Below are 26,516 nucleotides of genomic sequence, written 5' to 3'. Positions count from 1 at the left end.
GCCCTGACTGTGAGTCTGGCCATTCCTTAAATACAACCCCTGCAATCAGCTTCAGGTGTTTGGCTGATTGCAGGGGTGAGTCTCTGATTGCTGAGAGCACCCGCTGGCCAGCCCTGGTACTGCAGCCCACAAGGCAGGTGAGTCCCACCATTATTGGCAAGTCCATTCCTGACACAGGTGTTCCAATCACCTCCATGGCCACAGGTGTATAAAATCAAGCACCTAGGCATGCAGACTGCTTCTACAAACATTTGTGAAAGAGTGGGTCGCTCTCAGGATCTCAGTGAATTCAAGTGAGGTACAGTGATAGGTTGCCACCTGTGCAATAAGTCCATCCGTGAAATTTCCTTGCTACTGAATATTCCACGGTCAACTGTTAGTGGTATTATAACAAAGTGGAAGCAACTGGGAAACAACAGCAACAGGCCACGTAAAATGACAGAGTGGGGTAAGCGCATGCTGAAGCGCACAGTGCGCAGAAGTCACCAGCTGTTTTCAGAGTCAATAGCTAAAGACTTCCAAACTTCATGTGGCCTTCAGATTAGCACAACAGTGCATAGAGAGCTTCATGGAATGGGTTTCCATGGCTGAGCAGCTGCATCCAAGCCTTACAATCACATTTGCACAAGTGCAATGCAAAAGCATCGGAAGCAGTGGTTTAAAGCACACCGCCACTGGACTCCAGAGCAGTGGAGACGTGTTCTGTGGAGTGGCGAATCACGCTTCTGTGTCTGGCAATCCGATGGACGTGTCTGGGTTTGGCGGTCGGCAGGAGAACGGTACTTGCCTGACAGCATCATTTGGTGGAGGGGGATTATGGACATGACTTTTCGGACAATTTCATGCTCCCCACTTTGTGGGAACAGTTTGGGGATGGCCTCTTCCTGTTCCAACATGACTGCGCACCAGTGTACAAAGCAAGGTTCATAAAGACATGGATGAGCGAGTTTGGGGTGGAGGAACTTGACTGGCCTGCACGGAGTCCTGGCCTCAACCCAAAATAACACCTTTGGGATGAATTAGAACGGAGACTGTGAGCCAGGCCTTCTCGTCAGACATCAGTGCCTTACCTTACAAATATGCTTCTGGAAGAATGGCCAAACATTCCCATAGACACACTCCTAAACCTTGAGGACAGCCTTCCCAGAAGAGTTGAAGCTGTTATAAGTGCAAAGGGTGGCCAACTCAATATTGAACCCTACAGACTAAGACTGGGATGCCATTAAAGTTCATTTGCAAGTAAAGGCAGGCATCCCAATACTTTTGGCATTATAATGTATTTAATATACATATGATAATGAGGCCATATAAATTGTGTTTTAGTGCATTTAGGTGGGCGCACATCCACACATATTGGATGCTTGTTTTTAATCACAGGACTGAGCACAAAACAGTGCAGGCAATTTTGAAATCATTACATCACTACAGAAAGGAGCTCTTTGCTTATCAAGTTATCCTTGTAATATTGTTTGGTAAGATGAAAACCATATGTATCAAGAGGATGAGAGATGCAAGGAGCTGAAAATGTAATGAAGTCATTAGTAGAAGCAGTAAACATAACTATCTTTCTCTCATGCATTTGAATATGTATCATAAAGTCTAGGAACTATATGTAAGGAAGACAGAAGTCGTCATACTGTAGTCTTTGTATATGTGTTTGCAAGGCAAAAGACAAATTTTATCTGTATAAACAGAGAAAAATAGATGAAGCATTAAAGTAATTCTAGAGGTTGTAACTAAAAAATAAATAAATATTATACTTTATCTAATGCAGCAAAAGATCCAGTGGAACCCACAAACCTTCACTATAAAATAATAATAAAGTCCAGAGTAGTAAGATCTTCCACCAAATTATCCACGTGTTTCAATATATATGTGCATCAATATTTTCTATAACTGGTCACCAGTGCTACTCGTGCATACATCTTTGATGAACAATATATGCTCACCTCCAGACTGGACCCTAACGGCTAGTCAAGAGTCACATGTGCTTGTGCCCCCTTCATGGGCTGCAAACAGGATGGCCCTCGATTCACTTCACCACAGATGGCTCCCACTTTTCCATGGATCCTACACTCACATAAGTAGCGTTATTCATGGGCAGACTGACGACTCATGGGGCCCCAGGGCAATAGGGGATCATGGGGCCCCTGTGTCCTTGCCCAAACTCAAAAAAGCCTATGAAAAAGGTACCAGGGGCATCTCCTGGGGCCCCCTACTGACCCAGGCCCTCGGGCAGTGCCCGAGTTTCCAAATGGTCAGTCCGCCCTTGGCATTATTTCATTCATGACACAAGTCAATGCACACACAGTGCTATGTATTGCGCATATCACACACAGGCAGCTCTCTGTCTCACCACCTCCACTGATGACATCAAGGTGGCCTTCGACTGATCCCGCTCCACTCTTATGTGTTACACCCAATCAACAAGCTTCCTCAGTAGGACCGGAGCAGGTCAGCAGGATATTCTTGTATACCCTTGACGCAGTCATCACAGCAACCACCAGTGGCTGGCTCCTGAATTGGAAGCGACTTCACATAAGCCAGTAAAGGCACAATATATTGCACAAGAAGTAAACAATCACTTTTACAGTATACTTTAATCCTCAATCATCCAAATTGGCAATCCTGCCACTTGAATGATAGAGCTGCACATTATTAACCACTTGCTGTCTGCCCTATAGCAGCTCAGCAAATAGTTTGGGGTGTCTGCTTTCCAAAAAGGGGTCGTTTTGAGGGGTGGGGGCATTTTATGCCCAGCATTAGAAGTTTATGCCACACATCACTCACTCTTCTAAACACCTGAAGTCCAAGGCTTTTCGGACACTTTTTGGTCACATGAAAAAAAATCTGTATTTTTTGCTAGGAAATTACTTTGAACCCACAAACATTATATATATTTTTTAAAGCAGACACCCTAGTGAATAAAATGGTGGTTGCTGTAATTTTTTATGTCACATAGTACTCGTGCAGCGATTTTTCAAATGCACATTTTAAAAAAAATACACTTTTTTCTTTTACTTTTAATGCACAAAAACAATATATATTGGCCAATTATTTGGTGAGATATAAAAGATGATGGTATGCTGGGTAAATAGATACAAAACATGACATGCTTTAAAACTGCACATGCCCCGTGCAATGACGACAAACTGCATACATTTTTAATATCCATCGGCAACGCTTTAAAAGCCTTTACAAGCTACTATTTTAGATTTACAGAGTAGGTCTAGTCTAGAATCACTGCCCTTGATCTGATGTTTGCAGTGATACCTCACATGCATGGTGCAACCGCTGATTACATACTAACACAGGGTCAAAGTTAATTTGATTTTTTACATTATTTTTACATACTCCCTTTTTCACTTTTTTTTCTTTTTTTTTTTTTTATCCCTTTTAATACTATCGCAGTGAATGCAAATATCCCCTGTAACTTCAATGCACATTCACATATTCTTCCTTTTTTTTTTTTTTTTTTTTAAATCTGGGGTCTATCAGACTCAGTATATCTTCTCTACCCTTACATTATCTAATCTCACCAAGATCGCTGTGATCAGATGCTTTTCCAATTTACAAATGGTGCTGTTTATATCCTGCGAAACTGAAGTGATGAAATGCTTGTAGCTTCTGATTTCTAAGACTATAGAGATGATTGGCACCATTCCGGTCTCCAATCAGCTCTATAGTCATCTGACAGAAACACTGGCTGCATTCTCAGGTTCCCCCTGATGGCACGGGACTGCCCGAGATGATTGTCACCATTCCAGTCTCCAATCAGCTCTATGGTCAGCTGGCAGAAACACTGGCTGCATTCTCAGGTTCCCCCGATGGCACGGGACTGCCCGAAAAGGCCAGGGAAGGCAGAGGAGGAGGGGGGACATCTTCTTCCGCTGCTTGTAAAAGCAATCCTGCAGCTAATTAGCCACTAGGCATCATCCTGGTATAGGTCCAGTGATGTACCAGTACGTCGCTGATCCTTGTTGGTGTATATACTATGTTCTTCTTTTTTTTTTTTTTGGTATGCAGCCTGTAAGTTGAACAAAAAGAGAAGAAATCTCTGCCAGAAAAAGTGTGTGGTATGCCCACCATTAGACTATACTACCCTGCATCCACCCACTTCTAGTGGATGGCACACATAAAATGTGCCTAAAAATATTATAAAATATATATGCCGACGCATAAGGGCCATCCACCCACTGGCCACCCGAGACCTCCATGCTTCGGCATATATGCACACACCTACTTATGTATATTCTGAGAGCAAGATCCCGTTGCTGTCAGAATAAACAAGTTGGTGCTGCAGCTGAATGGCAGATGTTTTTCTAGGGAGTATAGACATCTTCAAATTTTTGGTTAGGGTGATTTACGAGGAGCCTAATTTTGTAGAGCTGATGAAATTCAGGGTCAACCCGAGGATGACAGTTGTTGAAATGCAAAAAACACATTATACTCTCACATCTATGCCTGGCCATGGCAGCAGAGAACACGGGTATATGATGAATCAGGTGGACCAATACAATCGCAATTAATATTTTTTTTTAGTAATGCCCATGCTGAGGGTTAGGCCCAATTGTCCCATTATTTTTTGGTCCCTTAACAAGTGGGAGGCACATATGCAAACTGTTGTAATTCCTACTCCGTTCCCCTGATTTGGATGTAAATACCCTCAAATTAAAGCTGACAGTCTGCAGTTAAAGCACATCTTGTTAGTTTCATTTCAAATCCATTGTGGTGGTGTATAGAGCCACAAATGTTAGAATTGTGTCGATGTCCCAATATTTATGGACCTGACTGTATGTATGTGTGTGTGTGTGTGTGTGTGTGTATATATATATATATAAGTGTGTGTGATTTTGCGCACCCATGCCGCCCTGTAGCAGTATTTCTACTATTGCACAGCATGGAAGTGGGTAAACATGTCCAGTAAAAATAATTTAAAAACTCAAATTTCGTCACACATTTAGGCCAAAATGTGTTCTGCGACATTTCTTTGCTAAAAAAAATCCCAATATGTGTAAATGAATTGTTTTACGTGAAAGTTGTAACGTTTACAAATGGCGGTATAAATACTGGAATTTTATTTTTTACTAATAATGGCGGCGACCAGCGACTTATAGCGGGTCTGTGGCGGGCATTCTGACACTGGGGCACTGGGGGGAACTAACTTGGTGTCACTGGCATCCTCCGTGACACCAGTACAGTGATCAGTGCTAAAAAAAAAAAAAAGCACTGACACTGTACTAATGCATTGGGTAGGAAGGGGTTAACATGAGGGGCGACCAAAGGGTTAACTGTGTGCTTGAAGTGTTTTACTAGGGGGCGGGGGTTGTGTGCTTCACTGTAAGCACACTGCTCTGTATGGCTGTGCCAATGGCTTCCGCTGCTGTGTGAGCCAGTAAGGAGAGAGAGACCCAGGAGAGCTGCGGCTCTCATGCATGTCGCTGGATCAACAATGAGCTCAGGTTAGTATAAGAAGGGGCTGTGGGGAGAAGCTGCACCCAGGTTTTTTACCTTAATGCATAGAATGCATTAGGGTCAATTCACACTGACTTGAACTAAAATGCATGTACATTTCCATCCCTCTTAGTCGCGTTTTAGATTGAAGGTTTATGCACAGTAACATCAATAGTACAAATATATAGGGGATAATGCACAATGTGGCTGATGCAGTAGATGTGATGGCTTGGATAATGTCTGATAAATAAGTATTGTCCTGTGTGAATATGATGATCTTTCACTGCCATGACTTGCCTATCGAGAGTGAAGGGGACTTGCCCAACATGCACTCCACATTGTATGGATCTGAAGAGTGAAAATGGGATCTGCTTACAGGAGGATGGTTCAAACATCCTTTAGTTGTTTCTAAAGTGTTTGAAGACTATATCAAAAATTTGAGGCGGAGAACATGTATTGAAACTCATGGGAGTTCCCAATGTGCTTCTATTCCAATAAAGATCTACCTTAACCCTTTTGATTTGTGCCCTGTACTTGTATAAATGTTTTGTTGGCTGCCAGGCAGGGCAGCATAGCATTACTATGAGTTACAAAGATTGGGCAACCATGGTGGCCTTTCAAGTGTTGAGCTGGAGCTGCCATCTGTCATTGATTAGTGGGTTCTAGGCCAAGAAGTTTATTTGTTCACTATGTGCAGTATATGAGCTGACTTTAGCACGATTACGGAAACAGAATTTCATCTCTATGGTTGCTATGGAAATGGTGAGGATGTTTCTGCGATGTTTCTTTTGCCAGAAGTTTGGATTCTGTGCTGGAGCAGAGCAGAGTTACCACCTGTCTTCCTCAGCAGCAGTACATATAATAATTATATCTGTGAGCGATTTTATCGCTGATTTCAAAACTGTTGCTATAGACATGAACAGGAGAGGCTGGATTAGATATGTTGTGTATGTAGAACTTCTTTAAATACATGTTTATGTAAATTTACTATTTAAAGATAAAGGCATGTGATCATCAGGCAGCACAATGAGCTCACTTAGCACGGACTGCTATCAGTTGAACTCTCTCTTATTGGGTCTTTATTAAAGCTTTTTCTGCTCACTGTTGGTCACCTCGCTCACGTGGATCCCAAACAAGAAATGACTTCCTATATTGTGTCCAACCCTCTCTTATTCCCTTTTGGTGTGGGACAGAGTAAAAGTTAGAAGAATCCTACATTCACATCACTTGGCACCCTTCGTTTGTAGTCCTGAGTTTCAACTTGTGTAGAAAAACAAAAACATAATAATTGAGCTTGCATCAATAATCACCTGCATTAATGACACCAGTGGCCAGAGTTCAATGTGAAATCCAGCCTTTAAACAGTTAATCAGGTAATCATCCAAGTCTTGCAGCTGAAACTGGTAACTGTAAAACATAACAAACAAAAGAGCAAGCAGGCCTCGGGGCAATAAACCTTTATTAAAGAGCTAAAAACAAACACAAATGATGTTGCACTTACAGACTTGATACTTGTGACAGGCATATAAGTATACCCAGCCAACCCAGACCTCTGTGACATCACCGTGCTTTAAAGTTCTACTGTTTCTCAGGCGATCTGTAGAAATGTCCCAGGCTCTGGGTAATGGTCATCCATGTTTCGGCCAGTATGCAATCCAGGATTTAGATTCCCAAGGCAGAGCTGTACCAACTCCAGTTTCTAAAAATCCAACAAAGCTCAATAGACGAAGCATTGATAACTCCCCATGCAGTCCGGAGTCAGGTGATAGTCAATGCGACCTGTCTAGGAACCTATTACTGCGTCCCAGTGCAGGTTGTATTGTAGTCAGTGAGCAGTGACAAGGGGGGGGGGGGACCTTTTATACAATACAGATCATTGAACATCCCAGGCTTGATAAGGACAACCCAAAAGAGGTAGATAAATGTCTGCTGGCCCTATTTCTGTCCTCTGTTCCTAATAAGAGAGGTGAAGTGAGGACAGATAGGTGGGCATCCCACTTCAGTGGGCACCTGCAGCATAGACTGCAGTGCTCCCAGACACTCGCACATCTCCTTGCGAAAAATGCACATAATTTCCAGTAGTGGAAAAATAAAGGTCTGCTTTGTATTGGGGACTTCTTGTCCCAGAATTACTATGGCACTATTTGAACTGACCTGTAGGTATAAAGAGGTATCGAAGGGGAGCAATTTGACAGTGTATACTTTGTTTATAGAAGGTGGTATCTAGTTCCTGTTAGGATTGCTAAGCTACACCCTAAAACAAGGGTGCTCAACCTGTGGACCATGGGCCAGATGTGGACCTCAGAGCCCTCTGATGTGGTCCTCAACCTCAAACCAGGGAAATGCACTTCTGTTATATAGTGCTGGTTTGGTGCACTTTCTGAAAGTGCACCAAAACTTTTGAAAGCAGGAGTTTTGTTGCTTTTTCAGAAAGTGCACCATGCCTGCAAGTTATAATAGATGTCTTTGGCAAAGCACAGCTAACCCATGGTAAATCGCAGCGCATCAGTGTGAAAACAGTCATTCAGCAGCTGCAGGAGGAAAATTTTCATTCTGATATTCAAAATAAAAAATTTGAAATTCTGAACCATTTCATTTCATTGTGGCCTACGACTGGTTACCAAATCACTTAAATGGCCCCCTCTCTTCAAAGGGTTGAGTACTCCTGCCCTAAAATCTCATATACCTGTTAAAGGGGCTGTTGCCAGTTGGGCACTATGTTCCATACATGGGCAGCAGTACCTCAAGGTATACATCATCTAGATCAAACTATATCATTTGATCTGTTACTGGCATAACCTTACCCAAATCACCTGAATCCACTTTATTTTTACAATTTGATAAGAACATCTCCAGAGACTTTGAATGATTAGTATCACACATATTCTTAGCTACTGCAATAGCAATCGCCAAGAGCTGGATACAGCTGACTTTACCTATAGACTTTTTCAAACATAAGTTAAAGTGGTTCTAAAGGCTCAATTTTTTTTTTCATATCTTTATGCATTCTATGCATGAAAGTAAAAAAAACAGTGTGCAGCAGACCTACCAGCCCGCCTTATGCTTACTTGAGCCCCATTGCGATCCAGCGATGTGCATGCATGTCTCAGCTTGCCGGAGATTCCCTTGGCTCATTGACTGAAACAACAGCGGGAGCCATTGGCTCCCGCTGTTAATCAGTCAGTGAGCCAATGAGGAGAGAGGTCAGGGCCGAGCTGCGGAATGGACATACAGAGCAGTGGCTCAGGAGCGTGTCTGGGTGCTTCCAAAGCAAGCTGCTTGCTGTGAGGGCACTCAGCAGTTGGGAGGGGCCTGGAGCGCCAGCGGGGAACCCTAGAAGAAGAGGATCAAGGCTGCTCTGTGCAAAACCACTACACAGTGCAGGGAAGTATGGCATGTTTATTTTATTTAAAAAAAAAAACAAAAAAAAACGTTATCACTTTAAATTAGATAATAGTAAATGACAAACTCACATGTATGCTTCGTAACTAATAAAATTTGATAAAAACATGGGCTCTGATTCAATATGCATTGTTGGACTTGGACCAATTCCTCCCTTTCTGCTTTTTTTCCTCTTCCCTCCCCCCCCCACCACCTTTCCTTACTCATATTTTTGTACACCTGTGCGGCCAGAATTAATGGCTGGAACAAAATTTCACTTTGTTTTACACAAAGGAATTGCTCACCTTTACAGAAAAATAAAGGTGAAAGATATAAGGTATACTGTACACCCTGAAAACTGTTTGCTGTAACTGCTCTTAAAGGTTTAGCTAGAGTTCAACTTCATTTATTAGTCAAGTCCATTTAAATTTGACCATCTGAAGGGAATCTAAAAGCTGGCCAACCACAATGCGAATTTCACCCGGTTCCTGATAAACTGGCAGAAATCCACTTTGTGAGTAGCCTGTCAGCCTCCTCCTGCCCGACATTGTTTGATTTGAAATTAAAAGGAGCCAGGTGGAAAAATTGGCAGCCAGACAGTGGCTGCTGTTTGGGTGTTTTGACAGTTGCTGGCACTGGCTGACAAATACACAGTAGCCAGAAGGGAGAATTTGTATTTGTTCATCTGTGTTGATAGCATAGATGGAGGAATCTGTTGACTGAAATTAAAAAAAAAATCTGTGTATGACCAGATTAACACTACACTCTCCTTAGGTTGACAGTGCTGCTGTCCAAGGATGGCTTCATTGCTTCTCCATAGAGTAGAGCCACCCTAAGAAGGAAATGTGTTGCTGGCAGGATCACCGGGTGAAATGAAAGGAGAAAAAGTCTAGAAGAAGAAAACTAATAAGCCACCACATTTAAAATGGTTTGAAAGGCAAAACTTGTATGCCTTTCCTGCTTTAAGGTAAAAAGAATAAAAATGTCCCAGTAGTTGTTTTGCCCCTTCATCCCCTATATACTTACAGGATTCTTATCTCGATTCAGTGCTTTGCCTGTCTGCAGCTGTGCTGGTCTCTGTTGTAGCAGTGGGAGCCATTGGCTCCTGCTGTTGTCAACCAAATCCTGAGAGGGGGGTAGGGCCAGGACATGTGGTGTGTGTGTGTGTGTGTGTGTCTATGGATGCATACAGCCCAGCTTGGGAGCAGGCCTGCACGTAAGCCCCCATAGCAAGTGGTTTGCTAGGGGAGTAGGCACATAAGGAGGTGTGGCTAGAGGAGGAGATTCGGGGGCACATTCTGTGCAATACCATTGAATTGAGAAGGTAAGTATAACATGTTTGTTATTTTAGAAAAAAAATCAAGCATTTACAACTACTTTAAGCTGTGGTATATTACAGTGCACACTTTATTTTTGGGTATAGGTATGCTTTCTAAAACATTTGGTAAATGATGCCTCGTATATACAGACACCTTTTTGCATTTACCTATCTGTTTCAAGTAACTCTTAAACCCACATTTCAGTCCCTTACTATAGCTGCTCATTGACAGATCAATAGGCAGGGTGGAAGAAAAATGTGAGCAAGAAATTGGAATACATTTTACCATAATATTTTTTAGTATCTTTTACACTACAATTGACCTATACAGTATGCTTAAACAATCATTTATACTGATGATTGGGAACCACTTTGGCTGGCATCTCTTACTTTATATGTCATTGTTTTTTTATCAGCTAGAATTCTGTTTTTCATACTCTGCTTATATGCTGTTAGGCTAGGTTTACACAGACGACAATTTCTGTTCCCCTTCTGAAAAGTGATCTGCGGTAGAAAATTGGCTTCCAGGCATGCAGTAGGTGATCCTGCCACCTAAATGTCTTTTTTTTTTTTTTTTTCTGAGTGGCGATTTTTCACTTAACACACCGCAACTGCAAGCCAAGTGTTTGACTCACAGTATCAGTGTGGTCCCGTTGCCTTCAGTGTGCAAATTTGACAGCCGGAGCTGCTTATCAAATTCGTCAAGCCAAGGTAAATTTAGAGCAGCTGTACAGGGAAGCTTTGTGTTCACAACATGTATTACCATCTTCCGTCTGCCTTGTTAGACATTTGGTGGTTGGTTTGGAGTGATAAAAAAAACGCGTCAGAACGACTAATTCTTAGAGTATATTCACAACTCATATGGTGGGACTGCATTGGGCAACTATTCCAGTGCAGTCCCACAGCATGAACAAGGCACAATTCTTCGTCTCCCATATGCCCGGTTCACACCCCTGCGTTGCATGCAGTACTTTTTCTCAGTGCAGTGATGTGGGAGGCAATCCACTACCTTGCACTGTGCAACCTAGAATGAACATTTGTATATGAGATGCCCTTACGCCTGATATGCACATTTTTTATCCAAGTCCATGCCGTAGTAATAAAGCCATAATTTGGATGAGAACCCAAAAGTCTTAATTTTCAAAAACAATTCAGCAGCTATATTCTGTCCTACAGGTTAATTTTGAAGTAGATGTTATCTGTAAAAATCTGGTCTCCTCCTGTGTGTATTTGATGTACTGTAGCCAAAGAGACTATATTATACTGCCTTTTGACTGTTCTCTGGCAATGGGTTCTACTAATATGACTGTTACCAATCTTACAAATGGTTATCTAGTAGAATCTCTTTAGGTTTCTGTTTTATATAGGTGCCATTATTTTAAAATGAACCTTTATTTAATGTATTTCTTTCTTTTCTAGGTCCATGGTACTGCCACCAGCTTCACTTAACACCTACTTCAAGAAATACTTTGAGTTTCCAAACCTTAAGTGAATTTTAAAACCCCTTCCAATGGAGTACAAATTGTAGATATAAATCATGTCAAGAGCCAAACCTTACAGTGAATTGACTGGAACAGTATTTGTGCTGTTAATTTTTACTTCTGTGCTCTCATTTATTTGACGGATCATGGATTACAAATATTGACATTGGCATCTGAACTGTATTTATTTCTTGTGATACAAGTAGAGACTTTTATGACCAAAAAGCCTAAATCCGTTTCCTGTTTGTAAGGTTTGTCCCTCAAAGGTGCAATGCAGATGCTTTTAATATTTTACCATGGTTGTTAGGTATTGCTTTTCCCCTGGACTTTGCAAAAATAGCACAGGGAGTCTCTGGTGTAGGTGATGGAGCCAGGGAAAGGCCAGAAGAGCACAAGGAAGTCGGAGGAAGGTGTGAGGAAAAGGCCAAACAAAGGAGAGGTGATTCAAGGCACAGAAACTCCGACAGAGGATTATCCAGGTTGTAGTCGGGAAGATCTCCTACCACACCAACATTTCCCAAGTTCCCTAAAGATTGCAAGAGAAGGACCTCCTAGGAGAGTGGGAAGACCGTGCAAACCCAAAGTTCCACTTCTTGAGCAACTTCACGTTTCTAAATCACAAACTGTTTCACCAGCATTCATGGCCCCCCGCATAGATCCAGAGCATGGCCTTGAAGGGTCAGCATGGCAAGTTGTAGATCCAGTACAGTCGGGTCCGTCCAAGTCTTCATCTGCACTACATGCCAGACTTTCCCGTTTGGCAGAAGATCCTTCACAGAAAGTATACGTCCAACGGCCAACTCAGGTTTCTGTAAAGCAAGTCGATGAACCTCATAAAAAAGAAAAGAAGCCCCAAAAACCAGGAAAGTATATATGCCAATACTGCAGCAGACCATGTGCAAAACCAAGTGTTCTACAAAAACATATCAGATCTCATACTGGTGAGCGCCCATATCCCTGCGTCCCCTGTGGATTTTCTTTCAAAACAAAAAGTAATCTTTATAAACATAGAAAGTCTCATGCTCACAGAATCAAAGCAGGGTTGGCTTCAGAAATTGGAACAGAAGCATATCCATCAAACTTGGAGATGGAGAGGCTTGGAGGAGAAGAAATTGATGAGCCATCAGAAGGAGAAAGCACAGATTCAGAGGATGAGACAAGCACAATGTCAAATATAACAGAACTGTCTCCACAGCAGAAGCATCATTTGCCATTATCTGAGTCTCAAGGAATGTCAAAACATCATAGTACACGTCAGGATCTTTTCTCTTTGTCACAACAAAATGTGCCCCATGCATTTGAGGAGAGTGTAGCATTTAAAGATCCTTCACCTGAGCTACTGCTAAAGTCAGAGGATACCCATAGTATAAAACAAAAGCTAGCTCTCAGGTTAAGTGAGAGAAAAAAGGCCAGTGAGGAGCAGACATTTCTCAGTCCTGGAAGTAAAGGCAGTACAGAGTCTGGTTACTTTTCACGTTCTGAAAGTGCTGAACAGCAAATAAGTCCTCCTAACACAAATGCAAAGTCCTATGCTGAAATTATATTAGGTAAATGTGGAAGAATTGGGCAGAGAACAAACATTTTAGCAACACCCTCTCCTCTTCTGGGCACTGCTGAGGAAAAATCTAGTTCAATACCAATGTCTGTTCCTAGGACACAGGTAATTGAGCATATTACCAAGCTCATTACTATTAATGAGGCTGTAGTGGACACTAGCGAGATTGACAGTGTTAAACCAAGGAGAAGTTCTCTGTCAAGGAGAAGCAGCATTGAGTCACCTAAAGCAGCTTTGTATCGGGAAACTTTTCAGTTTGATGTCAAGTCTCCAGGATCTCTTCAGATAGAATCTAAAATGTCATCTGAGAAGACGAAAGCTGAGCATTCCTTCACGCCCCATCACCAGTCCCACAGTGCCACAGAGACAGTGCCTCTTCTTCGAAGCCACTCTATGCCTTCTTCAGCCTGCACTATTAGCTCCCCACATCCTTTCAGAGCTAGTTATTCATTTGATGATCGAATTGTGGACTCTGAAGCGGTAAGCCGCAGTCATATGCTTAGTTCTCATCCTCGACTGCTAAAGAGACAACCAGCAATAGAGCTACCGTTAGGAATGGAGTACTCTTCAGAGGAAGGCAACACAAGTAAAGACACCTCTGGAAAAACATCTGATGATCTGGAATCAAAAGAAACAGAAGTTTCCAGGAAATCAAAGAAAGGGGGTAGAGTAAAGGGTTTGGTCTATGAATGTAATATTTGTGGTGCTCGATACAAAAAAAAGGGTAATTATGAAACTCATAAGAAATATTATTGCTCTGAAATGCAAATAGTAGAACCTCCAGTTATAGTAGCAGGCAGTTCTGTTGAAACCGGAAAAGGACATCCAGAACACGAAGCATGGTCTCCAATATCAAATTACAAATTGGGACCAAGTTTAGAGATGTCTACTTTGCGAAAAAGGCGAAAAGAGAAGAGCCTTGGGGATGATGAAGAGCCCCAGTCAGCTGAATGGTCTGAGTTTCCAACATCTTCTATTTCGCTAGAATCCTGTTATGCTTCTCCTAATACATCTTTGAATTTGTCTAGTGATGCAGTTAAGCAGTCTACCAGTAGAAGTGAAACTGCACCAAAGTCCGATATTCACGCACTAACCTTTGAAAGCAAAGAGAAATGTACAATTTCAAAGGAAATTTCTGTAATTCAGCACACTAGCTCTTTTGAAAAATCTGAGTCTATGGAAAAGAAGAGTAGTTTTGACGAGGAAGATGCACCTTATCGTACTGCAAGACAACATCCTCACTCATCTCATACCTTGCAACCTAAGTTAGTCCGGCAGCATAATATTCAAGTGCCAGAAATCTTAGTCACTGAAGAACCAGATAAGCCAGAGGTTGAACCTGAAGATCCTCTAAAAGAGCCAGAGAAGGTTGAAGAATTTCAGTGGCCACAAAGAAGTCAAACTCTTGCACAACTTCCTGCTGAGAAACTCCCACCAAAAAAGAAGAGGCTGCGCTTGGCAGAAATGGCACAGTCTTCTGGAGACTCTAGTTTTGAATCAACAACACTCACTCGAAGCCCTAGTCAAGACAGTAGTATTTCACATGCATCCAGTCATTCTGTTTCATTTGACCGAGAAGAAGGCTCCAAACCAGAAACATCAAGTCAACAGCTAGAGACTACTACCAAAACAGTTGGACATCATATGCTCACTGTTCCTTCTCACCATCACCAAGTAAGAGAAATGAGGAGGTCTGCATCTGAACAGACACCAAATGTATCTCATACATTGCAGGTTTCAGAAAATCGAAGCAAATCTTTTGATTATGGTAATTTAACATCCACCACTGCAACATCAATGCTAACAGCTCAGGAGAGGAGGAAGTGCTTTTCTATTAGACAGACATCTCTAAGCAGACATGTGGAACTTGAACCAGAATTAAGCCTTAGAGATTGGAAAGAGCCAGAACAGCCCTCTTCAAGCCACATACCTGGAAAGCCCTGTTTTGAGCAGTCTTCTGTTACATCCCCAGCAGAGCAACAGCAGCATAGTCCTTCCTCCCAGCCAAAGCAGAAAGAAAGGACAGCCCAAACTTTGACTGATGAAGTTAAAAAGAGGCAACAGGTATCTCTCTTCCCAATACAGCCACTACTGCAGTTGTCTGAACATGCTTCAGAACTGTTATCTTCTCAAGCTACAAGCAGTATTATTTCTGCTCCGTTTTCTTTGGGGCCAATTTCACCATCTGTGTTTCACACTCCTCCACTTTCTTTACATCAATCCCTTTTACACCCAGACCATCTTTCATTACCTCAACAGTTAACTTTGCATACCATGGACATACCTTTCCGGCATCACTCTCCATATTTACATTCTTCCTACCCAGTGTCTTTACCTTTTCTTCCCACATTCCTCATGCCAGTACATTCCCAGTTTGCTCTACCATTACCTGCACAAGCTAGTGAACGCTATTCACAAATCATACCACAAGTTTCCCCTCCTTTGGGTGCATCTAGCCATTCTTCAGGTCAAGATTATTTCCCAGAAAATGTTGGCACTCCCTCTCAGAGCCCATTACCTTTGGAATCTACTGCCCAAGTGATCCCTGCATGTCCTGAGCCTGTAGTATCAGTTGTTGTTCCTGTCAGAGTTCAGACACACATGCCTTTATATGGCAATGCTATGTACACTACACTCTCACAAATTCTTGTTACACAGTCACATCGCACTCCATCCTCCATTGTCATACAGAAAATAAATGATGGGCGTTCCAAGGGATACAGCTTTGATTTGTCTGATATCTTACCAAAAGAACAGAGCTCCATTGATGAAATACCTTTTCTACATGTGCCATTTCCAAAGACAGAAACAAGCAGATACATACCACTCACTTCTTCTGTTGAAGGTGTTTTAGGTTTTGATGCAGCCTCGTCTTCTGTTGGCGGTAGTAAACGTATGTTATCGCCTGCTGGTAGCTTAGAACTTACAATGGAGACCCAGCAGCAAAAAAGAGTAAAAGAGGAAGAAGACACAGAAGAAAAATATGAAAAAGCTACAATAAAATCACACTCCATTTTGGAAGGAAGCAGAACCTCAAGTACTGCCACTGTTACGCAGTCAAAACGCAGATTAGAGTTGTTGGCACCTGAAGCTACAGCTGTCTGTGAGCAACTGTTGGGGTTAGATAGATGTAAAACCCAACTTCCCCCATCACCTCTGCATCCACCATACAGTAAATCGCCAGAGGAACACCAAAGCCAGGATGATAGCTTAACGGTTAAGGTGGAAAAGGATGATAAAGACCTGTTCACTCCAATCTCATCCATCAGACCAACTACATCTCAAACACCTGTCAGCATCCATTTGACAGTCTCTCATGAAGAAGCAGAGGCTAAAAATCTGCAAGTCTTTCCAACTCTTCACACAACCACAAATGTCAGCTGGTGCTACTTGAATTATGTCAAGCCAAATCACACTCCACAAACTGACCGAAGAACATCTGTTTATTCCAGTTGGTGCATTAGTTTATACAACCCAAATCTTCCTGGAGTTTCCACCAGGGTGGCACTGTCTCTACTAAGATCGAAACAGAAAATGAGTTCTGAGATTTACACCACTGCCGATGCCCTTCAAGCAGATTCAAGCCTTTTGGTGCCCTCCAAGACGCAGAAACCGAAAATGACTGAGGTAGGAACTGTTTTTTGTTCTTTTTTTTTTGTTTTGTTTTGGGTTTTTTTTTTTAGCCTTCAAACCTAATTATCAGCATACAACAGAAACAGTATACAAAATAAACATATAACGGAAAACAATTTTGACACTTAGCGGTGTTAAATGTAGGCACAGGTCAGGTGATGTACGGTATATTGCCAAAAGTATTGGAACACCCCTCCAAATCATTGGATTCAGGTGTTCTAATCACCTTCATAGTCACAGGTGTATAAAATCAAGCACCTTGGTATGCAGACTGCTTCTACAAACATTTGTGAAAGAATGGGTTGTTCTCAGGAGCTCAGTGACTTCAAGCGTGATGTGTGATAGGTTGCCTCCTGTGCATAGAGAGCATCATGGAATGGGTTTTCATGGCCGAGCAGCTGCATCCAAGCCTTACATCACCAAGTGCAATGCAAAGCATTGGATAAAGTGGTGTAAAGCATGCCGCAAGTGGACTCTAGAGCAGTGGAGATGTGTACTCTGGAGTGACAAATCACGCTTCTCTGTCTGACAATTCGATGGACGTGTCTGGTTTTGCAGTTGACAGTAGAACGGTACTTACCTGACTGCATTGTGCCAAGTGTAAAGTTTGGTGGAGGGGGAATTATGGAGTGGGGTTGTTTTTCAGTGGTTGGGTTTGGCCCCTTAGTTCCAGTGAAGGGAACTCTTAAGGCATCAGCATACCAAGACATTTTGGACAATTTCATGCTCCCAACTTTGTGGGAACAGTTTGGGGATGGCCCCTTCCTGTTCCAACATGACTGTGCACCAGTGCACAAAGCAAGATCCATAAAGACATGGATGAGCGCATTTGGGGTGGAAGTAATTGACTGGTCTGCACAGATTCCTTACCTCAACCCAATAGAACACCTTTTAGATGAATTAGAGCAGAGACTGTGAGCCAGGCCTTCTTGTCCAACATCAGTGACTGACCTCATAAATACGCTTCTAGAAGAATGCTCATACATTCACATAGACACACTCCTAAACCTAGTGGACAGCCTTCCCAGAAGAGTTGAAGCTGTTATAGCTGCAAAGGGAGAGCAATATAGTGTATGTTGGAAGGGAGGATCTGATTTCAGATTGGCAGATGCTTCTCTTCAGCAGAGAGTGTGTCTGGTTAAAGGCCTAGACTTTTGATCACATAACTAGGACTAGGGAAAAGATAAAGTAGCATTTTCTCCTGGAAAGCAAGTATTCTATACATTTCCATCCCTAAAAGACATAGTGATAATAAATAGTGTTAATTATAGGTCTGTTGTAACTAGAATGAAGTTTTTTCTTTTTCTTACAGTGCCACCCAGTTTTGTATGTACTTTGTTCATTCAGTACATAACAAGTAAATAATGTGTTCTTTATTCATTCAAGTGCCCTTTATTCATTATTCGATTTCTGTTAGATGTGTACAAAAAAAGTGCTATAGTATAGGAAATCAGGAAGTGGGCAAATACTATTTCATGGTATTGCGCATTTCATTTTCCTTTTTTTATTCCGGCATTCACCATTAAAGTATATGTCATGGGGAAAAAAAATACTCGCGCTAAAGCACCAAGATTTTAAACAAAATGTTGTGAAACTCCCCCCGCCCCCCCCCCCCCCCAAAAAAAAGATTCACAGCTTATCAGTATTTGGCCTCTTGTACATGGATGCAAAGAAACACTGAGCACTAAGGGTCTTTTTATTCCAGCATTCACCATTAAAGTATATGTCATAGGGAAAAAAAAATAACTTAGTACATCTCTGGAATAAATGCACATTTCCCCATTTGTTAACCATTTAGAGACCGTACAGAAAATACTGTTGATGGGTCAGAAATGTACTCTACACCCAATTCCTGTTATGGGCTGACAATGCACAGGATTTTTGTGGATTGAGAGGTGTCAGCCCTGCCAATTTTGTCTTTTGCTAAATTACGCACTCTTTCACTCTTTGTTTTCTACCACATAAAAGGCCAAACATTCTATAGTCCCAAGAGAATATGTATTATATTATGGGCTGTTTTTCTGGAAATCCTTTCTCCTTCAGGTCCTTTCTTGTGGCCATTGGAAGGGACTGTTTTGACTATGTACAATTTGATTGCTCAAGGCCAAGCAAATTATATACAAGCAGAATTGGTTCCTCCTACAGGAAATCAGAGTGGGCCAGGCAGAGAAGTGCAGCACCCCATTCTTGCTCACCCCCTCCTATCCATGTAAATTGGTAGCCATGCATGTGCAAAATGACAGGCCATGCTCATGAATGAATCATTTATTCAGGGCCAGCATGTCAACATCAATTGTGTCTAACCGGCAGTGGCACCTGCTGATTACATGCTATTATCAACATCTTGGCAGAGGCCACAGCCAACAATGCCACCTGCCTTCTAACAACTAAGGAAGCTAGATGGAGTCTTCCTCCTAGCTCTTTTTAATGTCCTCCTTTGCTAGGAGGCAGGTGGATCCAAAAGAGTGCCTTGCACTAAATGCATGTAAATATTCGCACAAATGTTTACATGTCTACAACATAAAACAACACAAAATACTCTTCCCAGAATGCAGACCTTTGGCGTTTCTCTGAATGCTGCTCTAGTAAAATTAACTAAATGCCCCTATGTGCTTAGACACCTTGGATTTAGTAAAGCTATGCTCAGATTTGTGTAAAAAAAAAAAAAAAAAAAAGCACTGTATAGTCTAAACATAGTGGGGGGGGGGGGGGGATTTATCAAAACTGGAGCAGCTGTGCATGACAATCAATCAGCTTCTATCTTCCATTTGTTCAGTTAAGCTTTGAAAATGAAAGATAGAAGCAGATTTGTTGCCATGCACAACAGCTTCAGATTCTGGCCACTCAAAATTTGAAAAACCCTCAGTGCTCAGTGTTTATTTTTGCATCCATGTATAGGAGGCCAAATACTGATATTTTATTAATCTTATTTTCTTTATGAGGTTTCGCAGCATCTTGTGTCGAATCTTGGTGCTTCAGCTTAAGTATTCAAATGTAATGGAAGTCCACAAGTTAATATTAACAGTTGTATAAAAGGTGTTTTACATTTGTTTCCAATGGGTGTGCATTAGGTTCTTCACTAATTGGAGATACTTATCTTGCACATTATTTTTTAAGAAAAGCTCCTTACAATATGAGTATTTTTTTTTCCAATAACAGTGCCTTCATTATTTGGGAAAGACCTCACTCGGCAATGGTCACAAAGAAAAGTTAGATTTATATTTTTGAACCAAAGTGGTTAACTTGTTAGCAGTCCTATTTTAAATCTGGGGCCTAAATTAGACATCTTTGGTTGATAAGTATTGTGCTGTAATTCTTTTTGTTGGGTTGGAAATATTAACATCACACTTTTACATAGCCAACCACAGAGGTTGTGGTAACCACAAAATGTTATATGCAAATAGAAAAACTAGTGAATATGATCTTTTCCCAAGTGTTCACTACACCATGACTCTCTAGAGACACCTCATCTTTGGGCTGCAATTCTCCAGCAGTTGGTAATTGTGGGAAGAGACCAACTAGAGAAACAGATATTTCCTCAGTTCTGGGAAGGACTGTCCCAATATTCTGCTTTGAAGGAACTAAAAGTGTTCTCAGTTGGTGGTCTCTCTCACAGTATTTGTAAGTAAGGTGAAAAAGAAGAAAAAATTACAGTTATTGTAGATTTTAAATACTTCTATTGGAATTAGGAGCACTTAGGTTTTTCGTTTACAGCAATACACTCAGAGAGGTACCTGAAGCAACTGTCATTGCCTACACATCTTTACACCCAATAGCTGGGCAGTTGTGATGGGGAAAATATTTAACACTTCTGGTTAGTATTAGTGCTTGACTGCTGCCTCTTTGCCCCACACATTTTTCTTGGGCTATCAAGGGGCTACCCCATTGCCAATACAAATGTTCCAGAGGGGACACGCAAGCTCTGCCACTACCAGGAATTGCTGAAGCTTTACCCAAACAGACCAGCCCCACATTTGGCCATACAGGGGTAAATTAAAATTATGTGGCATAAAAAAAACAATATTTTTATAAATTAAGGAATGGACATGGAAAATCAAAAGTACAAGGAGAAACAGTGCCACTCTTAGTAAAAATCTCTTAACACTGTACACTGGATTATTAGTCTCCTGTTTAGGTGCTGTTGATTATGAAATGTTTGTTATTGAATGTCAGTTTTTTTTTTTCTTCCTCTGAATTATGGGATGAAAAGCAGACTCATCTGCCTGTGCAGGTATTTAAGGAGACAACAAGGACTGTCAAAGAAGAAGAAAAGAGAGTGAAATCTGAGGAGCCTGGGCCATCTGTTAAGCGAGGAGAACCCTCTCGTGTTCGAATATTTGAAGGAGGGTGAGTTCTGTCTCTGTATTCCTATAGGAGAGTTATTTAATGATTTCCAGTTTATTAGTCCAGTTATTAGTATTAGTTTATTATCCAGTTTTTATTTCTTTATTGGGGAGATGAATGGGGTTTGCAGTAAAAACCCAGACATTTTAATCCTTTCATAATCCAAAACTAGAACATTTTTCGGTTAACATACTCCATAACTGTTCAATGCTTTCATTTTGCATTAATTGGTATTTTATCTCCACTTTGAAGGACTTTGCATCCCTCAAGTTTTACTAATGAATAGTTGACAAAGTAGAAGTTTAGGCCACGCTATACCTCTCCCATTGCTGTTCTTACATTTAAGTTGCAATATAAATACTTTTTTTTTTCCATGTTTTTCTATGCATGTGACCACAAAGCTTTGGCTCCTGTGTGCAATGTGCAGCACCTTCAAGACCATTAATATCACGTGTGCTGTGCACTGCTTTAGGTGTTGGAGGAGGAAAGCGTCCTCTCCCGCAAACAGCACATGTTCAAATTCATGAGGGGCAGTGAGGAGGGCTGTATTTAAAAAGTGGCGTATAGGCTAAACTTTCTATTTTATAGTAAACCTACCGTGAGAGACATACAGGGACTATCATTGCAACCCTTTTCTAAAATTCTAATTATCTTGCTGTCCTGCTGTCACACTGGTTTTAATACTTTACATGCCATTGACTAGTTGGTTAAAATCAGAAGTCCAATGTTATTTAAACTAGAGGACCAGCATTACAGCCCAACAACTACTTCAGCACTTTGTGTATTGATTAACTTACATTACATTTAAGCGTGTCTTATAATTGCTTATATACAGAGATCCCTTTTGTAAGCAGGTTTTATATATATAATGTAAATCATTTGTTTTTCTGACAAACAATGCACTCAAAAAGAAAATGCATATACTGTACAGGTAAACAGCTACTCATATGGTTTGTTTATTGCCCAAAGTAGAACTGCAGGTGATTTTTTTTTTCTGGATAGAGCAAGGGAAGGTTAATAACCCCAGTCAGATTTTTTTTTTTCTTTTTTTTCCACCTTTGTCCCATTACAGAGACTTCCCTTCACGTTCTGTCCCATAGCCAAAGAAACTGAGAAGAGCTCCCTGCAAATAATGGAATTCCTTGGGGACCCCCAGGTCACCAGAACTAGCGTCTCCATTGGAAGACTTCCCTTCTATTAGTTTTCTGGGGGCAACCCAAAATTTGGGATTTTCTTTAACTTTGACTTTCAATGATTATGGTAAACAGGACAAATAGAACAAATCTCCTTAACAGGGGCACAGACAGCAATAAAAACTGACAGGCCTAATCACTCTCCACTCTATCCAGAACTAAAAAAAAAAATATGAAAATGTTGCCTTTTAGGTATACTTTAATTTTGTATTTTCTCAGTAGTTTAACTGTAAGAGCTCAGTGTTTGCACTTCCATAATTCTGTTTACACTTAGCACTGTAAAATCATACCCCTGCTTTTAACTATGGGAAAGGCTATAGAAATTGCAGTGTAGAAATGCAGTAGTGATTATTCCCAGCAATGTATGTAATGTCCCATTCACACCTCTGTGATTCGGGCATACTAGAACAAAAGTTCTGTGTGGTTGCTATTAATGGCACAGTACTTTAGTATGGTTTGTCACTTGCTGTATTCTTGTTTGACGTTTCCATCAAACACATCTTCGATGGTTATGAATGGTACAAGCATGCACTGTACCACTATACCTATAATAACACATGAATAATGCATTAATAATCTATATGTTTAAAAGGACCATTCCATCCAAAAATGATGGGGTTTATTGGATATAAAATAGGTAAATAGGTTGTACACTTTGCAAGAGGAATTTAACTTGGCTTAGTGCCTTGTAAACAGAACATTTGCTTTTGGTAAATAAACCCCAATAACTCCGTCTCCGGTGGAGTCTGGTGAGTCAACCTCCAACATCTTACCTGTCTTGGGTACTTCAGCAGTGAGCTCTCCCTGCTTTAGTTCCTGGCAAACCTAGAACCTCAAGCACAAACATCTTATGCATGTCAGGAGACTGTATTAGTAAGGGCCTGTGTCAAGGGGCTTTGGGCTTGTGTCGATGACTTAAGTTTGAGATGTAAAGATCATTCAGATTTCATGGACAAGTGCATTGACCCGCAGTTGACTTTCTTCTGACTTGGATTTTGGTTTTGCATTCCTATTTGGGAATGCAAAACTCATCTGATGTGAACAAAAGAAAGTTGACACTGGCTATAAAAAAAATAATCATCTCTCTTGCATCCACAAAACTTAGTTTTGGGTGGAATGATCCTATAAAAGCAGTTATGTCCCTAAGCAATGATGTGAAATTAATGTTTAAACACCAATGATTGAATTTAAACAGCTATTGTATAAAGATGGAATGTATTTTTTGATTATGCACTGCTATATCAATCTTGAAAGTGCAGCACAGACATACAGTATGTCCTGTTAACCTTTCACTGCCAGCCCCCTCATGGTAAGGGAGGGATGTTTGCTGCCCTTTCCAGCCCTATGCTCCAGGCTCTGATATTGAAGGAAATAAAGCTTTTAAGAAGAATGTTTTGCAGAATTAGTGTGGTTATAATGCATTTCAGTCACTATATAGTTTTTTTCAAAATATGCATACCTTTGTGTATATACTAAATATTAATGTCTTTTTTCAATATACATTTTTAAAGTGCATGTTAAGTAAATAGTATTATCCTTTCTAGATACTATATTATTACTGTTACACAGATTTTTTTTTTCCTTGCTTTGAATAGAATGAGGAAGGGCTCTAATATCTAAGAGGTTCTAATTGTTGTTTGTGTTCCCTTTTGGGGATCTATATGAAAAAGCCTCCTATTCTTATACCTCTTAAGGCCAATGGTAAACTTGAATGCAGCAGTGATAGTAGGTACCTTGTAGACAACCAACAAGATAGATGCAAGGGCTGACACTGCGGTGAAATTCAGAATCTTCATTACCAAAAACAAAAGCATAGTTGCAAGCCCTAACCAATGTTTCAGGGACACGCAGTTCATTTTATCAAGCTTCCCATCACATCTCTCTACCTTGCTGATATCTGGATGCAGGAAAGTGAAGGCAAATCCCACCTTTGAGATGTCACCATAACAGGTGTTCCCATTTAAAGATTTCCCCATGTTTTGGTGATGATGGCAACATTTTGGATTTTCCTTCTCTTTCTATCCCAGTGACAGACCACAAAAAGGAGCAGGTCAGAGGTTCTAGCTGGGACCTGGGCAAATTGCGGTCTTAGGACTAAATCTGGTCCTTTGGCTGTCCCTATCCAGTCCTTTATGCCTCCGCTGTCCACATGCCTCACTGAGGAACCTGACCGATTTAGAGTGGCATGCTGACAGTGTGGAGCGCTACAAGGACTGCAAGGAGAAAGCCTGAGGTACAGTGGAGAAGCTTGGTTCTGGTGGGAGAGCATTGCCTAGAAGACTTCGCCGTGGTCTCCCACCACTCTGCTACCCAGTTCTTTCTGTTTTAGCACTTGTAATGCATCCCAGTAGCCATGCACCTGTTCTGCACTCCAGGTCAGTATCTGAAGAAATCCCCTCCGTACCAATCTCAGGCTAGCTCCTTCTGGTCCCAGTGCTTTTTAGTGGACATTTGACAGGCGGTGAGGAGGTGTTATATTGTCTCAGCACACCTGATATAACCTTATAATGCCGGTCTAACTTGCTGCAATTGCATGCAGTTGCAACGTGGCCCTATTTAACTCAATGGGCAAGTTTGACAAGCAGTGCCATTTGTCAAACTTTGCAGCCCAAATTAAAAATGCTGTGGCATGTGAACAACTCCATCTGGTGGCCCTCAACAACAGTCTGTTTCTCATGTGGCTCATGGGAAGTTTATCCACCCCTGTTCTATCCCTATGTCATTCTATCCTAAACCAGAAAAAAAAAAAAATCAACCGTTAGAGTGACCATGATACCTTTAGCAGCCAGTCACACTTTCATTACTACACTGAGCTGATAAGCTGATCTGTGATTAGTTGCTATGGGTTACAACGCTTTATTTCTAATCTTCCGTATCTGTTTACAGAGCTTATGATATAGTGCAGCAGGGCTGGTAGTGAAATTGTTAAAAGATGTATCTGGTAATACTGCTGTCTATTTATGCCCTTCATCAGCATTACCATTGCTCTGTCTCTGTTTCACATTATAAAATCTTTCTTGTTAACACGGCCCCTTTTAATAACCTACAGTTCATCCCTTAGACTGATTACCATCATTGAATTAGAGCGATCACCCTCTCTATTCCACTGTCCTTTCTGCTGCTACTTTGCTCTTATTTCTTGTGTGTTTTTTTTTCTATCCTGTTTTACACCCTCCTCTTTCTGTTCCAGTGAGAGGTAGAGGAGGCTGCATTCTGGAATCTTACATCATACAACCGCAGACAAATATTAAGTCAGACTGGATCTCTTTGCAATGATCTCACCACTATCCCTCCCCCACATACACTCACCCACCAGAGAGCGTCTGCTCTCTGTCCTCAAGGTGATTGTTTCATATTAACAAGGCTGGCGGTGTGAACACGTGCCCACACTCTCATGGATGCCACATTTGATAGCCTTGAAGGGGCACGGGATTTTTTTTATCAGAATACATTTCTAATTGATGAAAAACATCCCCTAACACAAGACTGTAAATACAATATGTAGGCTGTAAAAAACCCATGATTTTTCTGTTTCGTTATACACTATATACACTGCACATGCACATCCCTAAACTGAGCTCTACGAATTATCCCAGTGGTTGTTAGTCTTATGACTAATTATCCTTTCTTGTTTGAAATCTTCCCCAGAACTGATTCACAATTTTTTGACCTTTTCCCCAGGGCTCAACCATGATCCCTTGACCTCTTCCCCCAGATGTCATCTGCTGCCATCTTGACCACTTTCCTAGACCTGCTTTTCTGATATCCTACTTCCCAGGTACCCTAACTTCCTTTCCCCTACCTAACCCCACCTGCATAACTTCTCTGTTCTGATGGTTGTACAAAAGAATTTAGAGTGGGGGCACATGTTTATGTTGGATTTGTATATGTATGTATAGAATAACCATTTTGAAAATCACATCTATCACTGTTTCCATCTAATCCAAAATATGTTTTCTTTGATCTTCTGTGTGCTTCCTTGAAGTCATATACAATTGATGCTTGTTAAAAATGTATTTGACACACACCTGTAAAAGCCAGTGCTGCTGAGGAGGAGAGGATGGTCAGTAAATGGTGCACTAGGTTTTAGAGCTTTTTGAAAATATCATGTTTATTGGATACATGCAGGTTTGATCTTAAAAAAAAAAAAAAAAAAA

The 26,516-nt window shown here is 41.1% G+C and overlaps 1 protein-coding gene across 3 annotated transcripts in view; it reads left to right on the top strand.

Moving 5' to 3' along the window:
• The window catches only part of HIVEP3 (HIVEP zinc finger 3), a 192,720-nt gene that overhangs the window by 129,275 nt on the left and 36,929 nt on the right, over positions 1 to 26,516 (top strand). Inside the window, exons 4-5 of one of the 3 annotated variants that reach the window (XM_089686294.1) lie at positions 11,573 to 16,816; positions 21,054 to 21,169. In XM_089686294.1, the coding sequence (XP_089542420.1) occupies positions 11,999 to 16,816; positions 21,054 to 21,169 (4,934 nt within the window). In that variant the 5' untranslated portion in view covers positions 11,573 to 11,998. Of the gene's footprint in view, positions 1 to 11,572; positions 16,817 to 21,032; positions 21,170 to 26,516 lie in introns of all 3 variants that reach the window. The other 2 variants (XM_089686293.1, XM_089686292.1) reach the window with 2 other exon arrangements.

Source organism: Staurois parvus, unplaced genomic scaffold, assembly GCF_062004578.1.
Source record: "Staurois parvus isolate SC_StPar_1 unplaced genomic scaffold, SC_StPar_1.0 ptg000394l, whole genome shotgun sequence".
NCBI classification, from domain to species: Eukaryota; Metazoa; Chordata; class Amphibia; order Anura; family Ranidae; genus Staurois; species Staurois parvus.
Note: the sequence above shows the minus strand (reverse complement) of the source record. Positions and strands in the feature narration are given on the sequence as shown.